A 21,934-nucleotide genomic window follows, 5' to 3' on the forward strand; every position below is an offset into this window, starting at 1 on the left:
GTTTGTCAATGGCCTTCGAAATGGCCTGAACCATCCAACGGGCGATGGAAGTCTTAAAGGCCTGAGAGCCGGGGGAAGAGCCCCCAAAAGTCACAAACAGTGCCTTGGACTGAAGGATTTTTTCAGAGAGAGAGAAAACTAGTGGACCCTCTTAAGGTCCAAGGAATGCAGAGCCCTCTCTGCCTCCAACTATGGGTTCAGGAAAAACACCAGCAGGCAGATCTTTTGATTAAGATGAAACAGAGAGACCACCTTGGGCAAGAAGTTTGGGTGAGTGCGCAAGATGACCATGTCGTTGTGAAACGTGGTCAAGGGCTCACACGAAGACGGAGCCTGCAGCTCCTAACCCTGAGCGCGGAGGTGAGAGCCAACAATAAAACAGTCTTCAGTGTCACCAAGCGGATGTCCCAGGAAGCCATTGGCTTGAAAGGCTTGCGTTGCAAAGCCGCAAGAACGACATTGAGGTCCCAGACCAGATGTCTATGCACAGGAGGAAAAATCGTAGACAACCCCTCGAGGTGGGACTTAACCACCGGGTTGGCTGCCAAATAAAATGCTATGGGGAATTCTTGTAAGCCCCAATTGCAACCAAATACGTGCAGCAAGTAACCACCTCGACTACAGAATGAGCCAGGTGTGCTGAAAGGCCAGTATGTTGTCCAGCTGACAGGGTCCAGGCCTTTGTCGCTAGCCCAAGGGCAGAACCTAGCCCACTTGCTCTTATACTGGGACCTGGTCAACGGCCTCCTGAATAATGTCCCAGTTGTAAACCGAAAATTGAGTGTGCTGAAGCCTCCGCTGATCAGCAACCAAGCCGGCCGGGACAGTTTGGCTGTGTCTGTATGTTCCAGTGCCCCGCTCTGCTGCGTCAGGAAGCCCCTGCTGAAGATCAGACAATGGACGGGACCCTGGGAGCACAACTGCAGCAGATCTGAAAACCAGGGTCTCAAAGGCAAGTGCAGAGCAACCAGGATGAGACTGCAGCCCAAGGAGGCCCGGAAATTGCGCAGTCTGTTGGAGCCGAGGAGTGGGCAAGAACACATCACCTGCAGCTGAAATATACCGATCTGAAAGCAGTCTCCCAGTGACCCCCGACCCTGACCTGCCCATGAAGCAAACTAGGGGCACTTGACATTCTGGGGGAATGCCAACAAATCCAGGTCTGCAAACACGAAATGCTGAAACAGGGGCAACAAGGAGTAGTTGTGCAACTCCCACTCGTAGGTGTTGAAACCCAAGCAGGTCAACTGATCTGCTTCTGCATTGCTGTCCCCCGGGAGGTGGACTGCTGAAATCCAGATCCCATCCGTAAGGGCCCATTCCAGGGAATGGGTGCCACCCTGCTTGTTCATGTAAAACATTGTAGTAAAATTGTCTGTCCTAACCAGTAGCGACTTATCCCCGAGTAGGGACAAAAATGCCTTGAGGGCCAGGTCCACTGCCCGGATCTCGAGTAGGCTGATCTGTAGGTGGGCTTCCGCCTCAGCCCATGCTCCATGGATCACAGCCTTCCAGAGTGGCCCCCAGCCTGAAAGAGGAGTCCGTCGTCACCACCAGGGTATGCTCCAGTCGGGTGAAGGGGGCTCCCACAGCACCATTGCCAGTGGTGAGGGCATGATGGGGAAGCCAATGTACTTGGGATGAGAAGAGAGCTGCTTTGTTCCCAAGGACCAAGCTGACCTTGAAATTGTCTGCTGGGTTCATGTTGATAACCAGGTGCACCTCACGTGGTTAGGATCAAAGGTAGGGTGGGGCCAGTTGAATTTCACCAATTACATTGCAGCATTCCAGGCTGGATGAGAACGTTGCCCACGTGTGGTGAAGATGGAAGAGAAGACAGCGGAACCAATTAGAGAATGGGCTATATGTAACCATTAGCATGTATATAGTTGGCAGCCAAAGAGGGTGGGGGACTAACACTATATATTGAGTGTGTCATCGGTGATGATTTTTGTGTTTATAACCTGAATCTTGTGTGAGGAATGGCAGAGAGCTCTATGACAGTGGATTCATAATACCCTGTCACCTTTTCCTTTTGTATACCAAATCAAAGATCTTGTCCCTCTCGAAAAAAGGTGTACCTAGCCTTTTTCCCCAGTGGGTTGTATTTTCTCAGTTGGATTGCTGGGGAGTTGCCCTACACTTCAAACTAAAGTCTTAACAACTCAAAGTTCCATTCCCAGGAGAATGACTCCCCTCTCCTGGTATGTGATTCCAAAAAGTCACAAATTAAACGAGGGTTTTCTTCTTCCAGCCAAAAACCAGCGGGAAGGACTACCTTCTCCATGCTGCGAGAAACATTTTCTTTGCTATTACTTTTTCATTTCAACACCTCCTGAGTGGACTGTTTTGTCCGTCTGGGTCTGAAGTTGTGAACACCCTAAAAAACACTCTGCTGAACTCAAGATTACATTTACCTGCACAGTCTCCCTCTCCCATTAATCAGTTATCAGTTATTTTTCTATCTGAACCACATTATTCTTTCGTTATCTAATAAAACATTTGCATTATTCCAATCAAATTGTTTTGTGCGTTGTCCCCTCCTCTGCGCCCTCCGCGACAATAGACTACAGTAATTCAGCAAATTCTGGAAAACACCATACCCCCTTTCTGGCTTCGGAAGCTACAAGCTGTTGTCTTTGCAAGTTTCTTATTCTTTAATTCCCCTTCCTCTCTGCATGCCTCAAGTAATTAAACTGCTCCACATGTTTTTATTCAGGCATTTTATTACATGTTGTCATTTTAAATATGTAGTTTTCTGGGAGACCCAAGAAATCTCTGTGGTTCAGATGTATTGCAGAGGTAAAAATGAATCTGGTTCCCAAATTATTATACCAACGTGCGCCGCTCCCGGTAAATGTACCAGCAAGCAAAGTGATCACCTTACAGAGAAACATTCAAAAATGTATCTGGGAGGGGAGGGGGGACGGGGCCAGAAAAGCAAAAAAGGATTATGCTCTGGGGGAGGGTGTTAGGAGGAATGGGAGTCCCGGATGTGACTATATATACGCACACGCAGCCCAACTCTCCCATGCATACACATGGTCCCAGCCCGTTGACCAGCCTCTGTGGAAACAGTTGGAAGAAGTCTGGTGCCCTGTTCCCCAGTCAGAGCTCCCTCACCTACCTACGATAAAAGCGCACGCAAAACAGGGCCCCCTCTCGGCAACAATCGTAACCGCTCACAGTTGGAAGACAGCAGCATGAAAATGGGGTGGCAAGGGCCCCAGGGGGCCACTCACCCCTGTTCGGAACAACCCTGATTTCTCCCCGGGTAATCCCCTGCACGGCTGTGCAGCATGGAAGGAGAGAGGGCTAGGAAAGCTGTCATATATGTTAGAGGGTGGCTCCCCCATCTCATTCGAACGGTGTAAAGAAAAGTTTGGGGTAGGGGAGAACGAGGGTTCCACTATGCCCAACTTCGACACTGGGTCTTCCACAGAATGGTCAGGAAGAATGGGGCCAGATAATTAACAACACGAGAGTTCTTTACTATTCACTGCCCCCAAGGGCAGGGTCTCAACACTTTACCGTCGGCTGGATAGAACAAACCCTGAAAAAAAAAGGAAAAGTACATTCTAGACTGGGAGAGAGACCTAGGCCGAGAGATCGAGATAGAGGAATGTGTTAAGATCTGGACCAGACTACACAAGAGCACACAATGCATCTCAAACAGGGAAGGGGCTACACATTCTGTTATAGATATTACGTTACCCCAGCTCAGCTAAACAAAGCCAATCCCGAAATTCCCCCAAGCGTTGGAGGGTGTGCAGCTAATGGCTCCTTATTCCACCTGGTATGGTCTTGCTCGAAATCTGAGTCGTACTGGAGGGAGGTGACAGACCACAAAGGCAATCACCGGGCTGGCAATCCCAAAGGATCCCGGAATTGTGCTCCTGGGGGACACAGAGGGAGGGGGAATATCCATTATCGGGGCAGATATCGTTGCTCAGCACACATCTACTAGCCACGAAAGTTGCAATGGAAAAACGTGGATGGCCCCTCTGTCCCTTTATGGTGGTCAAAGTGTTGGGAAACTGTGGTGGCCGAAAAGGTAACGGCTATTCGGACAGGAAACCTGAACTATTTTTTGAACACCTGGGCGCCATTGATGGACTATGCCGAAAAATACTCATGCCTCACCAGAAGGCCCCCTCTAACACGCTGGCTCCAATGAGGTCTGAATTAGCAGCACGGGGTGACGGGGTATATTGATCTATGACCAGGGGGCCCCATGGGAAAGAGACTATAACTAGTGCCTCGAGATTGTCCAAAGTAATAGTCTGTCCTCCATCCCATACTACCCTATTTTGTTCCTACCACTATTCAAAAAGGCTCAAAAGAAAAAAGGGCCCAGAAGAATGACTCCCTTCTCCTGGACAGGCTTTTATAGCCTCAACAAGTCTCTCTTCGGATGGCTTCTGGCGATATTCTGAATAAGTTCCTTTAGTTCTTCAAAAGGGGGCTCTTGTCCCTCCGGGGCGTCCCCTTTTCTACTATTGGTACAGTTCCTTGTTTCGATGAGCAAAGACTCTGGGCTTTCCTTTCCTCCAAGTCTAGCATGGTCTCCAAGTTGTTTCCCAACTTCTTGTATGCCCGGGCTCCTCCTCTGGCCTGTCCGTTTAGTTTCACAAATAGTCCTTCTGGTATACAGGGACGATTGGCCCCTTTCCACTCCTTTCTTTCGCTCCAACTTTCTTTTAGCTTTAACCAAGTACAACTGTCTTCTTGGTGTTTTCCCCTCGCTTTCCAATCTTGCCTTATACTGGGAGTAGTGTGAGGGGTTTGTTGGTAATCATCACTAGCTTTCCAACATTCACTTATACTGGAATGAGCACGATTGGTCCTTTGGTGCTCTTCATTGGCTTTCCAACATTCACTTACACTGGGACGAGTATGATTGGTCCCTTAGTACTCTTCATTAGCTTCTTGCCGCTTTCCCCACCTGGGTCTCCCACCACTCCAGTTACCTCTCTTGTACTGGGCTGGCATCCCTGGTTCTTTTCGCAGGGTCAGATTTGACGGACTAAAACAACCTGTGTGGGCTTCTGTTACTTCCTCTTGCAGCTTGCGGCTCTGCGAAGGCAGTCCTGGTACGGTCTCTGCATCGTTAGAGGACCACAGGGTCCACCCTCTCTGGGTCATACCACCGCCTCCAGGTCGTCTTCTAGCACCGAAGTCGAGCTCCTGTCTCCTCGTTGTGTTTTTCTTCTCCAGGTCACGAGCGTTGGTCCAACAGACCGCTCAGCGTTATCCTACTGCCTTCACCACCCCAGAGAGAATCTCCCGGGCTCCGAAGACTAGCACATCTTTCATTGGTCCTTTCTGGGTTGTTATGAGGAAGCATTGGGCCCTCCCCAGCATAGGCACACAGTCCTTTGTATCTTTCCAGGGTGTATTCATTATGTCTCGTTCTATCTCCTTCGTCTCAGTGCAGTTGGCTGCCAACCCTTGATTATTCTTTATGGTTCTCCTAATCATCTACTGCACGGGAGTCCCTATACCCAAGAGGGGAGTCGCTTCCTGTGAGGTCCCGCTTTCCGCCACCCTCAAGGGGAATGTTGCATAGCAGGCTCACCTCCCTAGCCTCACAGGAAAGTGCTTCAGTGAATTGTCATCACCCCCCCACCATTTAACCCACCCCACCAACCCTCCCTGCCATCCACCACCCTGCAATTCCCTACCCCAAATAAACACACATGTAGTGTGACAAATCCTTGGATGTCGCCACTTCTTCCTGAGGGGGGACCCCTTTCCATGAGGCCAGGGAGGTGAAGCTGCTACCCTATAGTCCCCCTGGGGGTGGTACTCAGCGGAGGATCTCATGGTGAGAGAATCCCCCTCTGGGGACAATGACGACCATCTAGGGAATGGCCCGATAGAACCCTCACATATACTAGCCCCTTTTCCATCTAAGATCTTTTTGACTAAAACCATGTACTCTTGTGAGGCAGAGGAGGTTACACTTATAACAACTTCTGGGACTAAGAAGAGTGAAAAGATCCCAGTTAACACCAGTGCTGAGATGAGGAAGAATATTGGAAACATTACTAATGAAGCCCAGAGAGAACCAGAGCGGGATACACTTAGACGGAGACGTGGCTTCCCAACCATCATAAAAACTAAAGAAGGATCACAAGACAGCAACAGCCAACCAGGATGTGCAACCATGAAGCCCAGGAAGCGCAAAGGAGACGCCAGCCTGACACGCCGCTCCCGACATCACAGGGCTACCGGAGCTCCTATACCCAGTGGCGCGGACTGAGTCCAGGAGAAGGGAGGCTGAAGGATGGCGCACCAAGTGAGGATGGCACCTACATTGTCCGGAAGATAGAGCCTGAAACCGAGGAGAAACAAGCACTGGGACACAGGGAATGCCACGCCACAAACTAAAGAGAAGCCAGACACCGGGAAGAACCTGCCGTCATCCTACAAGTGCCGAAGGTAACCAGCGAGGCGCTGGGACCCGTAGTGGGAGAGGAACAGGGGAGGCAGAAACCCTGTATGGGTATAAGTTTTTAAAATACCCTCCTCTTCGTCACAGTACTTTTGCGAGAGTAGGAACCAAGTTTGCCCCAAAAGAGACAGGATACAAGGGTTGAGGACCCGGGCCGAAATAGTGAGAAATTAGAAGTCCAACATGCTATTCCTCGTGGCAGTACTTGGCAGAGGAGGGAACCAAGCCTTCCAAGCTATGAAGACAGAAAAATATGGGTCTGGGATCCGCACCCAAACAAGAAGAAAAGAGATTCAACCAAAGTCATCATCTTCGTGGCAGTACCTGGCAGGAGAGTGAACCAGGTCTGCCAAAACTAAAACCTGAGAAAGGCCAGGGGAAAGGAGACATTCCACCTAACTGTTGTGAAGTGCATAAGAAGTCTGAAAAAGTTCAGACGGAGGCAGTAAATCTCCCTGGTGGTGCGTGTGAGGGAAAACACCAAGGCATTTTCTTCTGGTAGTTGAGCCTACACGACCACTGGAGAAGAGAGGGATCCTCCAGAAACCCCATAGTGACGAAGCACCTATGGGCAATAAGGAATGTTGATGTTTGCACTGGAACTCTACGCCTTGAGTTGAACTGAGAACTTTACTGCTATTGACATTACAACCTGGAACTTTGTTTTGTACCTTGGAAAGGGACTGAGACCTGGGTGAGTCATGGTGAGTCATTTCGTCAGGTAAAGATCCCACCTAGCAATCAGAACTGTGATCGGCTGTCCAGAAGAAAGGAGTCATTCTTCTGGACCAAGGATATACATTGAAGTAGGCTTTTTGACACAGGACAGTGGACTATTGGTTTACACTGACACTCTGTCCATATACTTAGTATTTTAGTTGAGGTAGGGAAACCCCTGTTACAGTTAGGGAAAATTAGGTTGTCCTTCCATTCATAATTACTAATAAAAGTTTATGACACCAAGCATGCCACCTGTGTGTCAGTCTCTTCCTTCTGCAGCCTTACAGTAGTTAACAAAACGACGAAAACAGCTGCTGTGCAAACTACACGTTTAAAATGAAAATGTGTAAAATGCCTGAGATGACAACACAGTAAGCAGATTAAACCTATCTGCCACCTGATGTCGGCTGCCATGACATCTTCCAAGTGACGAAGTGGTAATCTACCAATTTTATTGCAGGCTTCAGAGTACTCAAATAGTTATGAACAAACAAGTCAAGTTAATTTGAACAAAGACTAGCATGGGGAAAATTCAAGGGAAGAACACACATGTAATGGGGATTAAAAGAAAAATCTCAATGAGGATGATCTTTGCACCAACCTTGATCCAAGGCATCATCCATTTCTTGGAATCTCACTCTCCTTTTTGCCTGCTTCTGTTGGATCTGGGAAAGCTTTTGACCTTCACTCTCGTTTTGTTTCTTCAAAATGGACACCAGTCCCTCAGCAGGTGAAAACTGTTGGGACAATTTTGTCAATCAGAAATGAAATGCAAAAAGCAATTACCAAAATCAAGCTACGCACATGAAGACAAACGAGATTTGTAGAGACACTATTGGACGTTGCTGCTGTTTTGCGCAGAGCACATACGAGGGGGAAAGTGCTATATAGGAGAATACATGGACACTTTCCTTAAACACCAATACTCCCTAAACTGAAAAGCAGATTTTCAGTCCCATTTCCCATAGTCACGTATAACACCAAGAACTGTGAATATCAAGAAGCAACAGGGAAGCTTGTACAGGGGATGTAATTAAACAAACACGCTGTTCAGTTAAGACTTCTCTACCTAGTGTTCTTCAAATGTATGAGAAGTGTAAACGACTGATATGAAATATATTTTGGATACACTGCGAAATGTCCAATGGTGAATATCACATTTACTATGTGATGAACAATTCGTTTTGAAAACCTAAAGGTTCTCAATCTTACACTACACCAAAGTGACTAACCAAGATACAACGGGCCATATAAATTCAGGTTCCATTGCCCTCTTCACTTTAATATTTGTTGTCAAATCAAATTATGCTTTATTTCGGAAAGCACATGTTTCCATAGAGCAAAAACCCATGACTATCAAAGTCATTTGGCAACCACGTTGCAAAAATTATAAACGTTTATTAAAATCCATTATATCTACTTTAAATATACACTACTGGTAAGAACGAGCCCCACTCCTAACAGCAACAGTTTCACAGCATAGCAAAAAAAAAACATCACTACACATCATTAAAAATAGCAAAGCAGAGCGGCACTTGGTAAAGTGCATTTTTCTTAATATAAGAATAATGTTTCAACAGCGTAAACGATTATCCAGCAGTGAGCAAAACGCTATAAAATGCAGTAAGTTTTCCAGGATACTAGAGTCCCATTTACAACACAACTTCTCCATTTATTGTCTCCATTATTCATAGGCAGCAGATTAAACCTACATTTGGGCAGCAAGGAGTGAGGTTACATTTGTGTTACTTTGATTAAACAGCCTTCCAATCCTGTGGTCGATTTGAGAACAATGTTGATGCACCCTTGGCTTGTTCTCAATTTAGTCAGGGTCAGGTTGTCAAACAGCTGTTATGATAATCATACGTTTTCTTAAACTCTGCAACATAGATATTTGTCTGACAAGTGCTAGCATGTTTATGGAATGGCTGAGAGACTTCCAGTTGTGGACATACCGAAACCAGTAAATGGTCAGTTAGTGCAGGCAGAACTCCAGAACAGTATGTGTAGTGGCTTGGCATGCGACTAGCTAGGCTGCATCGCAGTGCTATTGACCATAAATCATAGATCGATACTTGAAAAGTTGCTGTGCATCTAAACCAGACAGGCCAAGGCACCATGATGACCATTTTCCCCACAAATGGCCATGCAATGATCGCTTTGGGTTGATGTGGGCGTACAAACATTAAACGGGCGCCAACTAAGCCATGTATCCCTTCTATGGGGCGCCCATTGTAGGTTTGGTAAATAGCGCAAGGTCTCTTGGATATTCTCTACAAAAACACAGTATTTAGATGAGGCGTAAGGTTATGGCCCAAAAGCTCAGAATGATTATGGCTAGAGGCAGTGCCTGTGATGTAATTTCAAGGTTGAGATAATTCTCTGTGCATTGAGCGGAGTTGTGCAGTCTCTTAATGAGATCACCAGGTGACTACATCAACAGAAGCAAACATAAGGTTACATTTTCAAAGCAGGAGAAGCAATTAAATTGGCAGACGCTGTGAGCTCTTTAGTTTCTGATTGTAACTCAGATGCGATTGTTTTACCTGGACACCAACTGCTGCCAAGAGCTATAATCAGTTACTCAGATCATCTGGTGCAATATTAACAGATCTATGCGACACCAACTCTGTGCTTGACAATCTACCTCAAGGAGCATTAGAACACACCTATGCAGATCAATATCTTTACTTTATAAGCATTATTTCGGCAAAATCCATAAAAGCACAAGAAAAATACATCACACTTAAAACATGTAATTGCAACATACACGATCACTAAAAACTGGGACTGCTAAAACGTCATTACCAATACACATTACAAACATTAATATCGCCAGAACGGTGACACAAAACATCCAACCCAAAGAGGTTCACAAGATAGTTATACAATATCATAAAATAGCAGCATAGAGTACAGCATCATTAAACATATATAAAGTGCATTCACGCAAGTTCCTACATGTTTCAAAATATGTGCCAATGCAATCCATAAATAGGTACACAAGTGGATCGATTTCCATAAAGTATCCCTCTAGAGTAAATCGAACCAGCACAAGGCTTTCATTTCAGATATTAAACAAGCTTGCACCCGGCCCCGGTCTTCTCCACTCCCTGTGCAAATAACTGGCCACGGAGTGCACTGCCAGGAGATCTTTCAAAGCGTGGCATAAAGTCGATGAGTGTACAGGTGTTCTGTTACACCCAACTTCAAACAGGGATTTTAAGTAACGTTTTCCAAGATCGAAGTACTAAGGACATCCACTTTCAATCTGGATCATGCAGGCTGGGCAGACATCCATCGCATTACTTTTGCATTTATGGCACAAGTATGTCACCAGAAGAATGCCCAGACAAAGCTTAATATATAGAGTCCTCATGGGCTTGAGGCGTATGTTATCCAGATAACCCTCATAGCCAAACTCTTGCTTCACATTCCAATAATTACTGAGCTGGGTTGATTGTCTAATTGTCCTCAAAACCTCAGTCTGCATTTTGGCATAATAGGCGTTTTTAAAACGCTGCTTGGAGTTAGTATCCATCCATGTCCCAATATTCACTGTGCCTGAGGAGCTTCTTTTTTATATGTAAAAACCACGGCAGTGAGGTACCACCTTTTTGGGCCAGGATATCCACCAGGGCTTCTCTATATCTGGTATAACACTGGCTTAGATTTACACAAGGAATCTAATCTTGGTAAATTCGTTTGTAGGTAAGATGGCAAGTTGGGTGAGCTAGTTGGAATCCCGGGATGCTTTCAAAGAACTCATTGTATAACACAATAAACGTGTTACAGTTATTTATTCCCTTAGTTTGGCTCCGTACAAGGCAACCTGCCTTGCCTGAAGCTTGTATGCTTCAATCGTAACACCAAGCCCCCCACTGCCAAATGTACAGGTAAATCTAGCCAGTGCCAGGCTGTATCTGCCTAGTGTTGCAACCAATCTTGCAAATTGTACATTCCATTTACTGTCTTCAGTAGTTCTTAGCCCAGGATAATCATAGGTGCCCACCTGCTCGACTGATTGGCCATTCAGTACAAGACACACATCTGGTTTTCTTTTCACCCTAGACCCGCTAACCACCAGAACCTTTGTTTTTGATACATTAATTGACAAGCCACTAACCACACAAATCTTTTCAAAGACATTGAACTGCCATCTAAGCCCCACCAGTGTGTAAGGTTCAAGGACTGCATCATTTGCAAATATCATTATTGAAATTCGTCACTAGCCAAGGTGGGAGCATCAGAAGAAAAGCCTCGCAAACACCACCACTGGTGAAAAGACAGAATAGGTTTGGGGCTAGCACGCAGCCCTGGCATACCTCTCCTTCTTAATAGAAGTCATCTGGATTGCCCGTAGGAGTGCTGATGGAATTCCAAGGCTCATTAGTGTACTGCATAGCCTGGACCTTGTGACTACCAAATGCTGTACGTAGATCTATAAAAACTGAGTAGACATACATCTTTCTCAGAGTTACATATTTGTCCAGCAAAAGTCTCCGCCGTAGACTTTGATCTAATGTACTGCTACAGCCTTGGCAGCCTGCTGTTTGAAGGTGATGGGTAATGATCCAGGACTCCAGGTGCCCAAGTTCTCACAAAAACCTTTCCCCCTTCGTCCAACAAGGAGATTGGACGGTAACTGCTAGGATGGTCCCTACTACCCTTTATATAATAATGGGGGCATTCTCCACCATAGTCTAAGATGGGGGAACCTGATTAGATCTTAATGTAGCTTTAAAGAGTTTAGTGAGATATGGCACCCAGATTACGGGTTCCATTAGATTAAAAAAAAAAAATCAATAGGGACTTTGTCCGGGCTGGGTGCTTTTCCTGCTTTTTGGCATATTGGAGCACATTTTACTTCCTCCTCCGTGAAGGTTAAGGTGGACTGGTCTCGTTTGTGAGGGCCCTGCACCAACCCAACACCACCTTGATCACCAAAATCCCTGATTTCATTATCCTACTTAAAGTGTTCAAAGCAATTTAGCTCAGGAATATAGCCCTCCACCACAGACTGCACCTAAAATGTCCAGGAATCTTTGGTTGTTATAGCCACCATTAATGAATCCCAGGTCTCCAAAAACCAAAACTTAGGTTTACAGGAATGGCTCCTTTCTCAGGCATGGAATACACAGATTTGTTAAAAACCAAACTAAAAGCCTTGCTCCCCACTTCAGTTACCCTCTTAACCTACCGCTCATTTGTCTTCTAGCTAACCTTTTTCCTTCGACTCTAACCTGCCTCTCTCCCTCACCTTCTAGGTCTACACTCTAGCAGTTCATCTATCATCGTCCCATCCCTAACACAGCTGCTGTGCCGCCTACCTGAGCTTAAAAATGTCTAATGTTGGTTGTCCTTAATCTATGTATGTCCACCCCTGTATTGTACCCGGTGACTTTCATTTACTCCTCTCCACAACCTAGTCAGAGTGCCACTCCATTCTTCTCATCATAAGAAGCTCACACCTTTCTGTCAAATCTGATTTCTTATATAGTGTACGTTGTTTTGTGATCAAATGAGCACTGTCATCCTGTATATAAAAACATACCTGCGACAGAATGTCTTCTAGTGAGATGAGATAGCCCAATCGTTTTTGACTTTTATTAAATAAAATGATGGGGTAATTCTGCTTCTGCAAGGGAGGGCTATAATACAGACACTGGCCCCTTTGCTTTCATTTATTTAATAGATTTGTTTATAATGCGCCTAATACTATATATATGGTATCTAAGCACGGATCCGGATTCAAACCTCTGTTGTTCTGCATGGTCTTGCTTCCAAGACCAGCGTGTTGCCACTGTGCTATCCTCTGTTCAGATCTGTGCCAAATGCTTGTGCATTCATGTGCCTTTGCTGTATTAGTCTCCAGACATAAGCAATTTCTCTGCAGTGGCAGCAAGCCACTTTTAAATGCCACATGCATGCCCGTTTCCAACTGGCAGAGATGCCTTTTAATCTCCTGCATCTCTGATGATTAAAAACATTGAGTGCCCTGGTTAGCCTGGATGCATGTTCAACTTTAAAAATAAGCAATTTCTGGTTAGGGCAGATGGCTACTCTGTCACGTTATCCAACCACACCAATTTGAGATCATACCAGCGTTTGCATGGCAAACAGGGCCCAGCTCTGACAGGCTATTTTATTAGCCATCTGGCATGGCTGTCTCCACTACAGCCATGAGTGACAACAGCCAGGAGGCTACCACTGATCTCCCAAAGAAGGCTAACACCTTCCTCACAGGGCACTGTAACTGGGACCTAGTGCCTTATAGGCAACACAAACTCAAACTAGGGTGCTGATCACTGGTGTTCTTTTAAACTCAGCAAGCCTGGGATCTGGGCCGAGTAATAGTAGCATGAGGGGAGAGGTAGACAGAGAGGGATTTCACCATCTTGGTTTCTGCTTGGGCTCTCCACAACTTCCTGCCCACCCCATTTCCTACAGACAAAGCACTCTATGTAGAATGCTAGAAGGCCTTATGTTTTGGAACAATCCCCTGTGACATGTTGCCTTTATTCCCTGCAATAGTGGATTATTTGGGCTCTTACAAGAAAGAGGATTCCCTCGACCTCTGTTGGGAATACAGTCTATTCCAAAGTATTTTGGCCTAGAGGTGAATATAGAAGGCAAAGGCAGAGTTAAGTTAGGCTCTCTAACCATCCACAGGCAACCAAGGCATCCCAATTCTGCACATTGGAGGTGAAGGAACCACTGTAGAAGCCAGACAACTTCCTGGAATACAAGTGCGAAACTAAGGATTCACCTTGTCCCAGGAGACCCTTGATTGGGCATCATAGCATGCCAATTTCATCACTCAAGACACTGTGGAGCCAGTGCAACCACGCTCAGCATACTTTGAACCAATACAGAAAATGTGGTGCTGCTTTGGCAATTAACACATCTTTGAACTGCTTTTCTGCCTTTGGAACGATCCGCATACCGTTACGACCCAGTGCAATAGACTACATGGAACCAACCAGACGGCTGCTAATTCAGCCTGGTGGAAGCCATCAACTCACCCATCTTAAACGTAGACTCGACCCAGAAGTAGTATAGTTTTGCCACTGATTCCACCACTGCCTCAAACCAGTGACCACCATCGACTGAACAATATTGAACGCTGACTCAACCCAATGGGAGCTCATACATTGGACCTTCTCGGCAGTGGATCTATACAACTAACGACTTGACACCAACTTGTTTGTAGTAAAAACACCTAAAAGTCTGAATCAGTGCTGTTGAGCACCCAAGACAAGAACTAAAGGTATTTTGAAGAGGCCCCGTCCCCAGTCCACCTTTAGGGAATGTACTGACCATTAAGCCCCCCTTATTACCTTGCAAAGACATTCTTGAACACGGACATTGTTGCTGAAATCCTTATGCCTGAACACCCCCCCATATCAACCCAGAGTGCCCCTTCATTAAAAGGCTGTATTCTCAGCGTTTCTCTTAGACGGGTCGGTCTTAAGTGTTTTTAGTTAGTTTGCATTGAGTATTTCACTATTTTGCTAGAAAATCGATTTGGAAACAATATACCAACACTGTTTGGGTTACTACGGTTATCAGCTCATACCCCTTGTGAAGATACTAAACATGGTGAAGGAGCTAGTTTAGTTTATTGTTCGCTTGTTAGGCACTTATACAGCAAATACATTCTGTTTCAAAGCGCCAACATAGGGCAAGAGGGAGGGAACATGGGATTGAAGACCAACTGATATACAAAAAATACAGTGGGGGTGGGGACGGCCAGACCTACTATGTCTTGTGAGTATTCAAAACATGCTATTGCAGCAAGGAGGAGAGCAGTAGGGTAGGTGCTGGGGTGTCTGTGCTTGAAGGAGAGCCACAGATGCAAGGAATGGTAAGTGCTATGCAGCCATTAGCCGCGTTGGGTGGAAAAGTGCGAGTCTCCAGTGCGGAGGTTGTGCTGAGGCAAGAGCTGAAGGTATAACATAAGCTGGAGAGATTGGATGCGTTTGGTCAGGGGCCCAACGATGCATAAGGGTTCCAAGACACCAATCACAGCAACTGTGAGATAAGCAGAGGAGGGAAGACGGGAAGGAGGAGGAAAAGATTAAAGTCTTTGGGTGCTTTCGGAACTTAAGGTCCTGCTCAAGACGCGGAGGCTGTTCTATAGGAGGGATCCAGCTGAGGAAAGCGAATAACCTCCTGCTCTACGTTTAGCGAAAGGCTTTACACGCAGGGAGTTGGTGCCAGAGGAACAAAGAGGTCTAGAATTAATACTTTACTTACCTGTAACTCCTGCATTGTGTAAGTGATTTCAATCCGGCACTCTAAGTGAATGCCGAGTATGGGATGCCCAATGGAAACCCTTATTTATATATTTTTATGTCAAAGTTCTTTTAGTTCTGGATGATGTACCCTTATATAACGCCCCTCTCTTTGAATTCCCCCGGTCTCACTGAATCAAGAAATAGGTTTATTTTGCAAATTAAAAGATTTATTTGAAGAATTGAACAATTTATAGATTATACTTTTATGAATATGAATACTATCTGAATATCACACTTATGAATATGAACAATGATCAGCAATGGTTAATATTACAATATCAACAATCTCTTTAATCAATTAGTAGGAATAGGAAGAATAATCTAGCAGAGAATACTTTGTATGGGTTCAAGAGATTGCAATGATAGGAAGATTGCAACACAGAAATAAACTTGATATGACTTCAATCAAAAGACAATATGATCACTCTTTCCTCTGTTACTACTCACTCCCCCCAACATGCAATATGAAGATATGGAATGAGGGCACACAGGTATCAGAAATAACAATCAATAACGCAGTTCAATCCCAACTCCCCCAGCAAGCTTAGAGAGAACAGGTATGATTGTAAACAGGTCAAAATGCTTTTGAATGTGATTGGCAATGAATGGGAAAAATGCTAAAAATTATTTTAATTCACTAAATGAGATTCAGAACTAGTGAGAGTTGCTTTGGATTGGCTCAGGTCAACACTAGCAATGATTATAGAATGATTAGCAGATGGAAAACGAAATTCAGAAGTTGAAATCAAGAAATAGCTATTTTTACATGTGGTGAAATCGAGCCAAATGCGTAATCGCGGCACCTTTTCCGCGTCGTTGGAATGTTTTGGGTTCTTTGAAAGCTGAGCTTCAAAATGACCTTTAAATTCCGCTTTTAGGACATACGATTCAAAAGTTAGAGGTTTTTGTGCAGGTAGATTTTTCAGAAACAGAGTCAAGATTCAAAATGAAAGATGTGCTTTAAAGATTAAGAATCAATATGGACTTATACTAAAGGGCTATGAAAGTACAAGATACCCAACGGGACAAACACCAGAACAGGGCACCTTCCACACTGATTGTTGTGCGCCAGGACACTTGACTTTCTTCAGAAAATATCAGCACACAGATGATTATCGATACAATTAACACAGGCTATATAATGAGAAGAATTCAGGATGGACACAAGATTCTATAATGCAGTTCTGGATAGGTTGAAATGGATTGAATAGGATTACTTTAAACTAATAGATGACTATGAACAGTTCTATACTAAATACTCACTCCTATGGCTTTGAAATGGAATGGGCCCGTCAAAGATATGGTCAAAGGTTTGGACTTCACTCACCACCGGAGAGGATCAGGGCACCTGGACTCTGCTCCCAGCACGGCACTCTGGTCTGCGCGGCCTCTTGGACTGGAGCTGACGGGTTCTGGGTTACAGCTCTGTTGGACTGGTTGGGATCTTGGGTTCTAGCACAGGTTCTTGGCTAGAACAGCAAAACAGCTCAGCCAGGCGGTTGGATTTTGTGGTGCCCCTTGGAAGTTTAGGGGTTAGAATCAGGTTGCAAAAGATTCTGAATGCCAGCTGAAAAGAGTTCAGCTTTTTGGGTTAGGCCTCTCTGCTTCAAAGTTCTAGAGTCTGGATTCTGGGTCTGGTTCTAGAGTCTGGATCTTCCTGCAGGGTGCTTCGCCAAGGAATCAGTTGATGAGTGAAAAGTGTGTGTCTCGTCTGTCCTTAGCAGTCCCTATTTATCCATTTTCAAAGTGGGTGGGGAGGCTAATAATCTATGCCGAACCCTCTAATGATCTGATAGGTCAGAGAATTTCCCCTCTCCTGATTTGAGACAGGATCAGTGTGTCATATGTGTCAGAGTGACACTGTGTTTTTGGTCCAAAGGAAATCCCTCCCCTTTGCTTTTACTTAGGAAATCTATTTTCCCCAAAAAACATATTTCCAAGATGCACAACTTGTTAATAATACATAATTACATGATAGACTCCTTGAGGTACATTGCTGTCCAACCGTCATCTTCCTGCGAGCTTTAGATCATAAATGACAACTTTGTAGCACTTTTGGTGGGTTTCTAAATGTTAGTTCTGCACCAATTTTTATACATGCATACACATCCCATCTGGGCATATTCCTATAATTTTTCATGTTCCTAACATAAACACAATGGCTGGAATATGAATACTTTCCGGGGTTCAGTCTCAGAACATCGCACAGATTCCAGATTAGTTTTAAACTGTGGGCGAATTTTTCATTTTAACAACCTATAAGTTTCATATTTCTGTCAGTTCAGTACAATTTGCTATAAGCATTTTTCTAAAACATACATTTACTCCAACTTCAATCTACATTTCCAGTCTGGCCCGCCTCCAAAGCTGGGCTGAGTCAGAGGGTCACATGGCTTGTCTTCCTGCCAGAACAGTTGTTGTCAGTCACACCCGAATTAGCATTGTCTATTCAGTTCAAGGAACCCATTGTTTCTTGCTCAGGGCAGCAGAGGAAATCTCCTCCCCTTCTGATTAACATGCCAATGCAAAATCTGCTCCTTTTGGTGGGAATGAACAAGGTGGGAGGTTCTCAGGGAAAGAAAGCCTCTTGAAAGTTTCAGCTAAATCAGGTTACCTTAGGGTCAATTGTAACATAGTTCCTTGTGAAAACATTACATTTATAAACTTAAAATAAGCAAACATATCTTTAATTCCAGTCTTTTTCAACATGAAAATCAATGTGTGGCACTTTATATGCATTTGATGGAAATCGATTCTTTGACATCTTCAGCTTCTGACACAAGTTTCTCCTGTCAGATTGAGAGATCACCAGCGCCTGTCGAAGGCGAGTAACGGTACTGCACCCATTTTTGACAGATTTCTTTCCATCAAGTATCTTTAAAAGTGGATTTTATTCTGATGACATAGGATTCCTGCTGACATTGTATTTATGTGGATTCTTGCAGTAGAATAATGTGGAACACCCAACAAGGAGGTTGGATCTTTTAGGTGGTTTGTGAGCGATGATTTTTATAAATTTGACAACCAAGAAAACGGATCTCCAAACAGCTCTGTGTTTCTTTTGGCAATCAGCATTGCTTTTTCAAGTGGTTTCAGGCTACTTGTGGGTAGCCCAATAGCGGGTTTTGGCAGTGGTCTCCTGTGTTCACTGAGATAGACAAAAGTGAATGGCTCCCTATTTTTCAGATTTTTACTGCGCAATTTTGGGTGATATTTAGCGAGCAGCATGCTTTCCAGTGGCCATTTCTGAGGTTTCTGCTGCCAGCAATGCACAGTAATGTTGCAGGGCCTGGACCAGTGGGTTGAAACATCCCACAAGCGGTATCTTTTATAGATTCACATGCTGTGAATATTCCCTGTCGTCAGGCTGGGAATCCTCGGTAAAATAGAGTAGTTTCAATTAAACTGAAACTTTAGTGCTCTATTGTTGTCGTTTTGGGTCATACTGCCCACAGCCAATAGGGAACACTCCCTTAACTCCGACCCTGCCGGCCATCTTCAGATTTGTCAAGAGCACCTTAAGTGGCAGTAAGAGCCAAATGATGAGCCATGAGGGGTAGGAGGGAGGGTCGCATGTGAATCTATGAAAGATACCAATGCTGGAGAACAGGAGTTACAAAGTAAGTAACTTATTCCTTCTCCAGCATTGCATCTTTCATAGATTCACATGCTGTGAATAGATTACAAAGCAGTAAAAACAACCAATACACAAGGGTGGAGGAGTATGACTTACCATTTCAGTGAGGCAGGGGCCCTTGCTTTAGCCAGTACTTCCAGGCAAGCCTGCGACCAACCTTATGCGAACAGGTTTTTTCGAAGAACTGCCTGGCCGACTCTAAACTCCTCAGTGGTATCCCTGTCGACGCAGTAGAATCTGGTGAATGTGTGCACGGATCTCCAGGTGGCTGTGCCGCAGTTGTCCGGTAGAGGGATTCCGGAGATAAAAGCAGTGGTCGCGACCATTCCTTTGGTGGAATGCGCTCAGGGTCTACCCATCTGCTGGTCGTAGAAAGAGATGCAGGATGCAATCCATCTGGCAAAAGAAGACTTGGAGACAGCCTTGCCGGGCCCTGTCGGTCTGAAAGCGAAAAAAAGTTGATCCATTAAACGGAGTGACTTTGTGTGGGCCACATATTACATCCGCTATGTGCAGGGTGTACTCTGCCAGAGATGCAGGAGAGTCGAAAAACATGGGTAACGCCACCTGATGGTTAAGATGAAAGGTTGCATGTACCTTGGGTATGATCCTTGGATTAGTTCGCAATACAGCCTTGTCCTTGTGGAACGTCAAATAAGGCAGTTTCCAAGAAAACAGCTGCATCCCCATCCCACTCGCCTTGCTGAAGTAATTGCCACCAAAAAAGCCCCTTTCCATGACAGGTGCTTGATGGATGCCTGGTGCATGGGCTCAAAAGGGCATCTCATTAGCCTTGTGAGCATGCCTTTGAGTTCCCAGGCTGGTGTGGGGCGACGGACTGGAGGAAATGAACGAACCAAAGGGAAGACTTGGCGTAGGACCAGCAGTATCTGGTGATTGCGGCCAGGTGCACTTTAATGAAGGAGTGTGTCAACCCTGACTCAACCAGCGACGAGAGATTCAGTAGTAGTTGCTCTGGTTTGATGGTCTGGGGACACAGGTTATGCTTTCTGCACCACACCTGGAAACGCTTCCACTTGCTTTTGTAGCATTTCAGAGAGGCAGGGGCCCATGCTTTAGCCAGTACTTCTTGGCAAGTCTGTGGGAGGGAAAGTACCCAAATTCTAGGAACACAAGAGCCAGGCCGTCAGATTGAGAGAGCTTGCATCGTGGTGCAGAACTGTTCCCTTGTTTCTTGGACAAGAGCGACTGGTGCGGGGGTAGCCTGGTCTGAGCTGTAGCCAAAAGAGCCAGGAGTTTCCAGTGCCAATACTGTCTCGGCCACGCAGGGGCCACTAATACCAGTTTGCACCAATATGATTTGAAAGTGTGTGGGACTCGTGGCACCAGAGGAATTGGGGGGGAAAAGCATACAGGAATTTCCCTCCTAAGGGAACGCAAAGGCGCTCACCAAGCTGTCTGGATAAAGAAACCAGCTGGCAAAGCCTTGCAGTGGCTATTGTCGCGTGTCTCTGAGGTGTCCCACTCCTGGAACAGGTGTAGTTGGTCCTTGTGTAACTCCCATTCGTGACAAGAGCGCAACTCCCTGCTGAGGGAGTCTGCCAGAGTGTTGTGGAGCCCCAGTAGAAGGAGCGGAATCAGGAATATGTTCTGTTGTAGCGCCCAATGCCAAAGCGATTGGGCCTCCCTGGAAAGCTACAGTGATCTGGTCCCCCCTTGCTTGCAGATGTAAAACATGGGCGTTGTGTTGCCCTGGAAGATCCAAACCACCTCCCATCCGAGGAGGGGGAGTAAAGATGTCAATGCCCAGAATATCACTCGTAGCTCCAGCAGGATGACGTGCTGGTATTTTTCCGACTGACCACAAACCTCTGGTGTGCTTGCCCTGGCAGTGGGCTCCCCAGCCTTCCAGGGAAGCGTCCATAGTTACGGTGATCTGATGGTCCGGAAGCATGAAAGGGGCACCTTGCAGGATGTGCTCTTTCACTGACCACCAGCGCAGGCCCTTCCTGAATGCTGGCGTCAGCGTGATGCGGTCCTCCCAGGAGATTGAAGCTTGGACCCATCTGGCATCCAGGAATTCTTGCACTGGCCTCAAGCGTAATCTGCAGTTGGTGAGCAGTGGGAAGAAGACAGTATCCCCAGCAGAGACTTGCAACTGTGGACTGAGGTCGACTGGGTTTTGCTGAGGCAATCTTCCTTCTGCAGGACGCCCGTTATTCTCTTGTCCAAAGGCCTGGCTCTGCAAGACATAGTCTCTAGCCGTGCTCTGGGGTACAGTGCCGTCTGAGAAGGGGTTAGCTGCGACTTCGGGAAGTTGATGGAGAATCCCAGTTGCTGAAGACATTGGATCATGATGATGGTGTTGGACTCCAGCGAGCAGGAGGGGGCTCTTATTAGCCAGTCCTCGAAGTATGGGTAGAAGTGGACCCCTTTCTGCTGCAGGTGAGCCACCACTGGTGAAAGGCCACCACCCAGACTTTGTTTGATGCACGTGCACGATCCAAATGTCACAAGGCCTAGTAGGACCGTTTATTGTTGTTTATTTATTGTGCATTTGAAAGGCGCTTATACAGGAAGAAATTGTGTTTCAAAGCGACGCAGGTAGGGGAGGAACATGGGACAAAGGGCATAGAATACAATAATGAACAGGATAGAGGTGGCCCTACTAGGCCTAGTGAGCATTCACATCATGCAAGTGCAGAGAGAGAGAGAGAAGGGACAGGGGAAAGGGTGCGGGGGAGGGGCAGTGCTAGGAATTTCCCCAGACGGGGAAGTGCCAGGGAGTAAGTTGCCGGGAATCAGTAAGTGCGTGGCAGACGTCACATAGTAAAGCATTGTCATCTGCTGATACAATAA

At 45.8% G+C, this 21,934-nt stretch overlaps 1 protein-coding gene across 1 annotated transcript in view; it reads right to left on the minus strand.

Moving 5' to 3' along the window:
* Nucleotides 1–21,934, minus strand: part of CNST (consortin, connexin sorting protein) — an 851,678-nt gene that overhangs the window by 30,195 nt on the left and 799,549 nt on the right. Inside the window, exon 11 of the mRNA XM_069608001.1 lies at nucleotides 7,779–7,914. Coding sequence (XP_069464102.1) covers nucleotides 7,779–7,914 — 136 coding nt within the window. The remainder of the gene's footprint in view (nucleotides 1–7,778; nucleotides 7,915–21,934) is intronic.

This window comes from Ambystoma mexicanum, chromosome 4q (genome assembly GCF_040938575.1).
Source record: "Ambystoma mexicanum isolate Mex_15411 chromosome 4q, UKY_AmexF1_1, whole genome shotgun sequence".
Classification (NCBI taxonomy): domain Eukaryota; kingdom Metazoa; phylum Chordata; class Amphibia; order Caudata; family Ambystomatidae; genus Ambystoma; species Ambystoma mexicanum.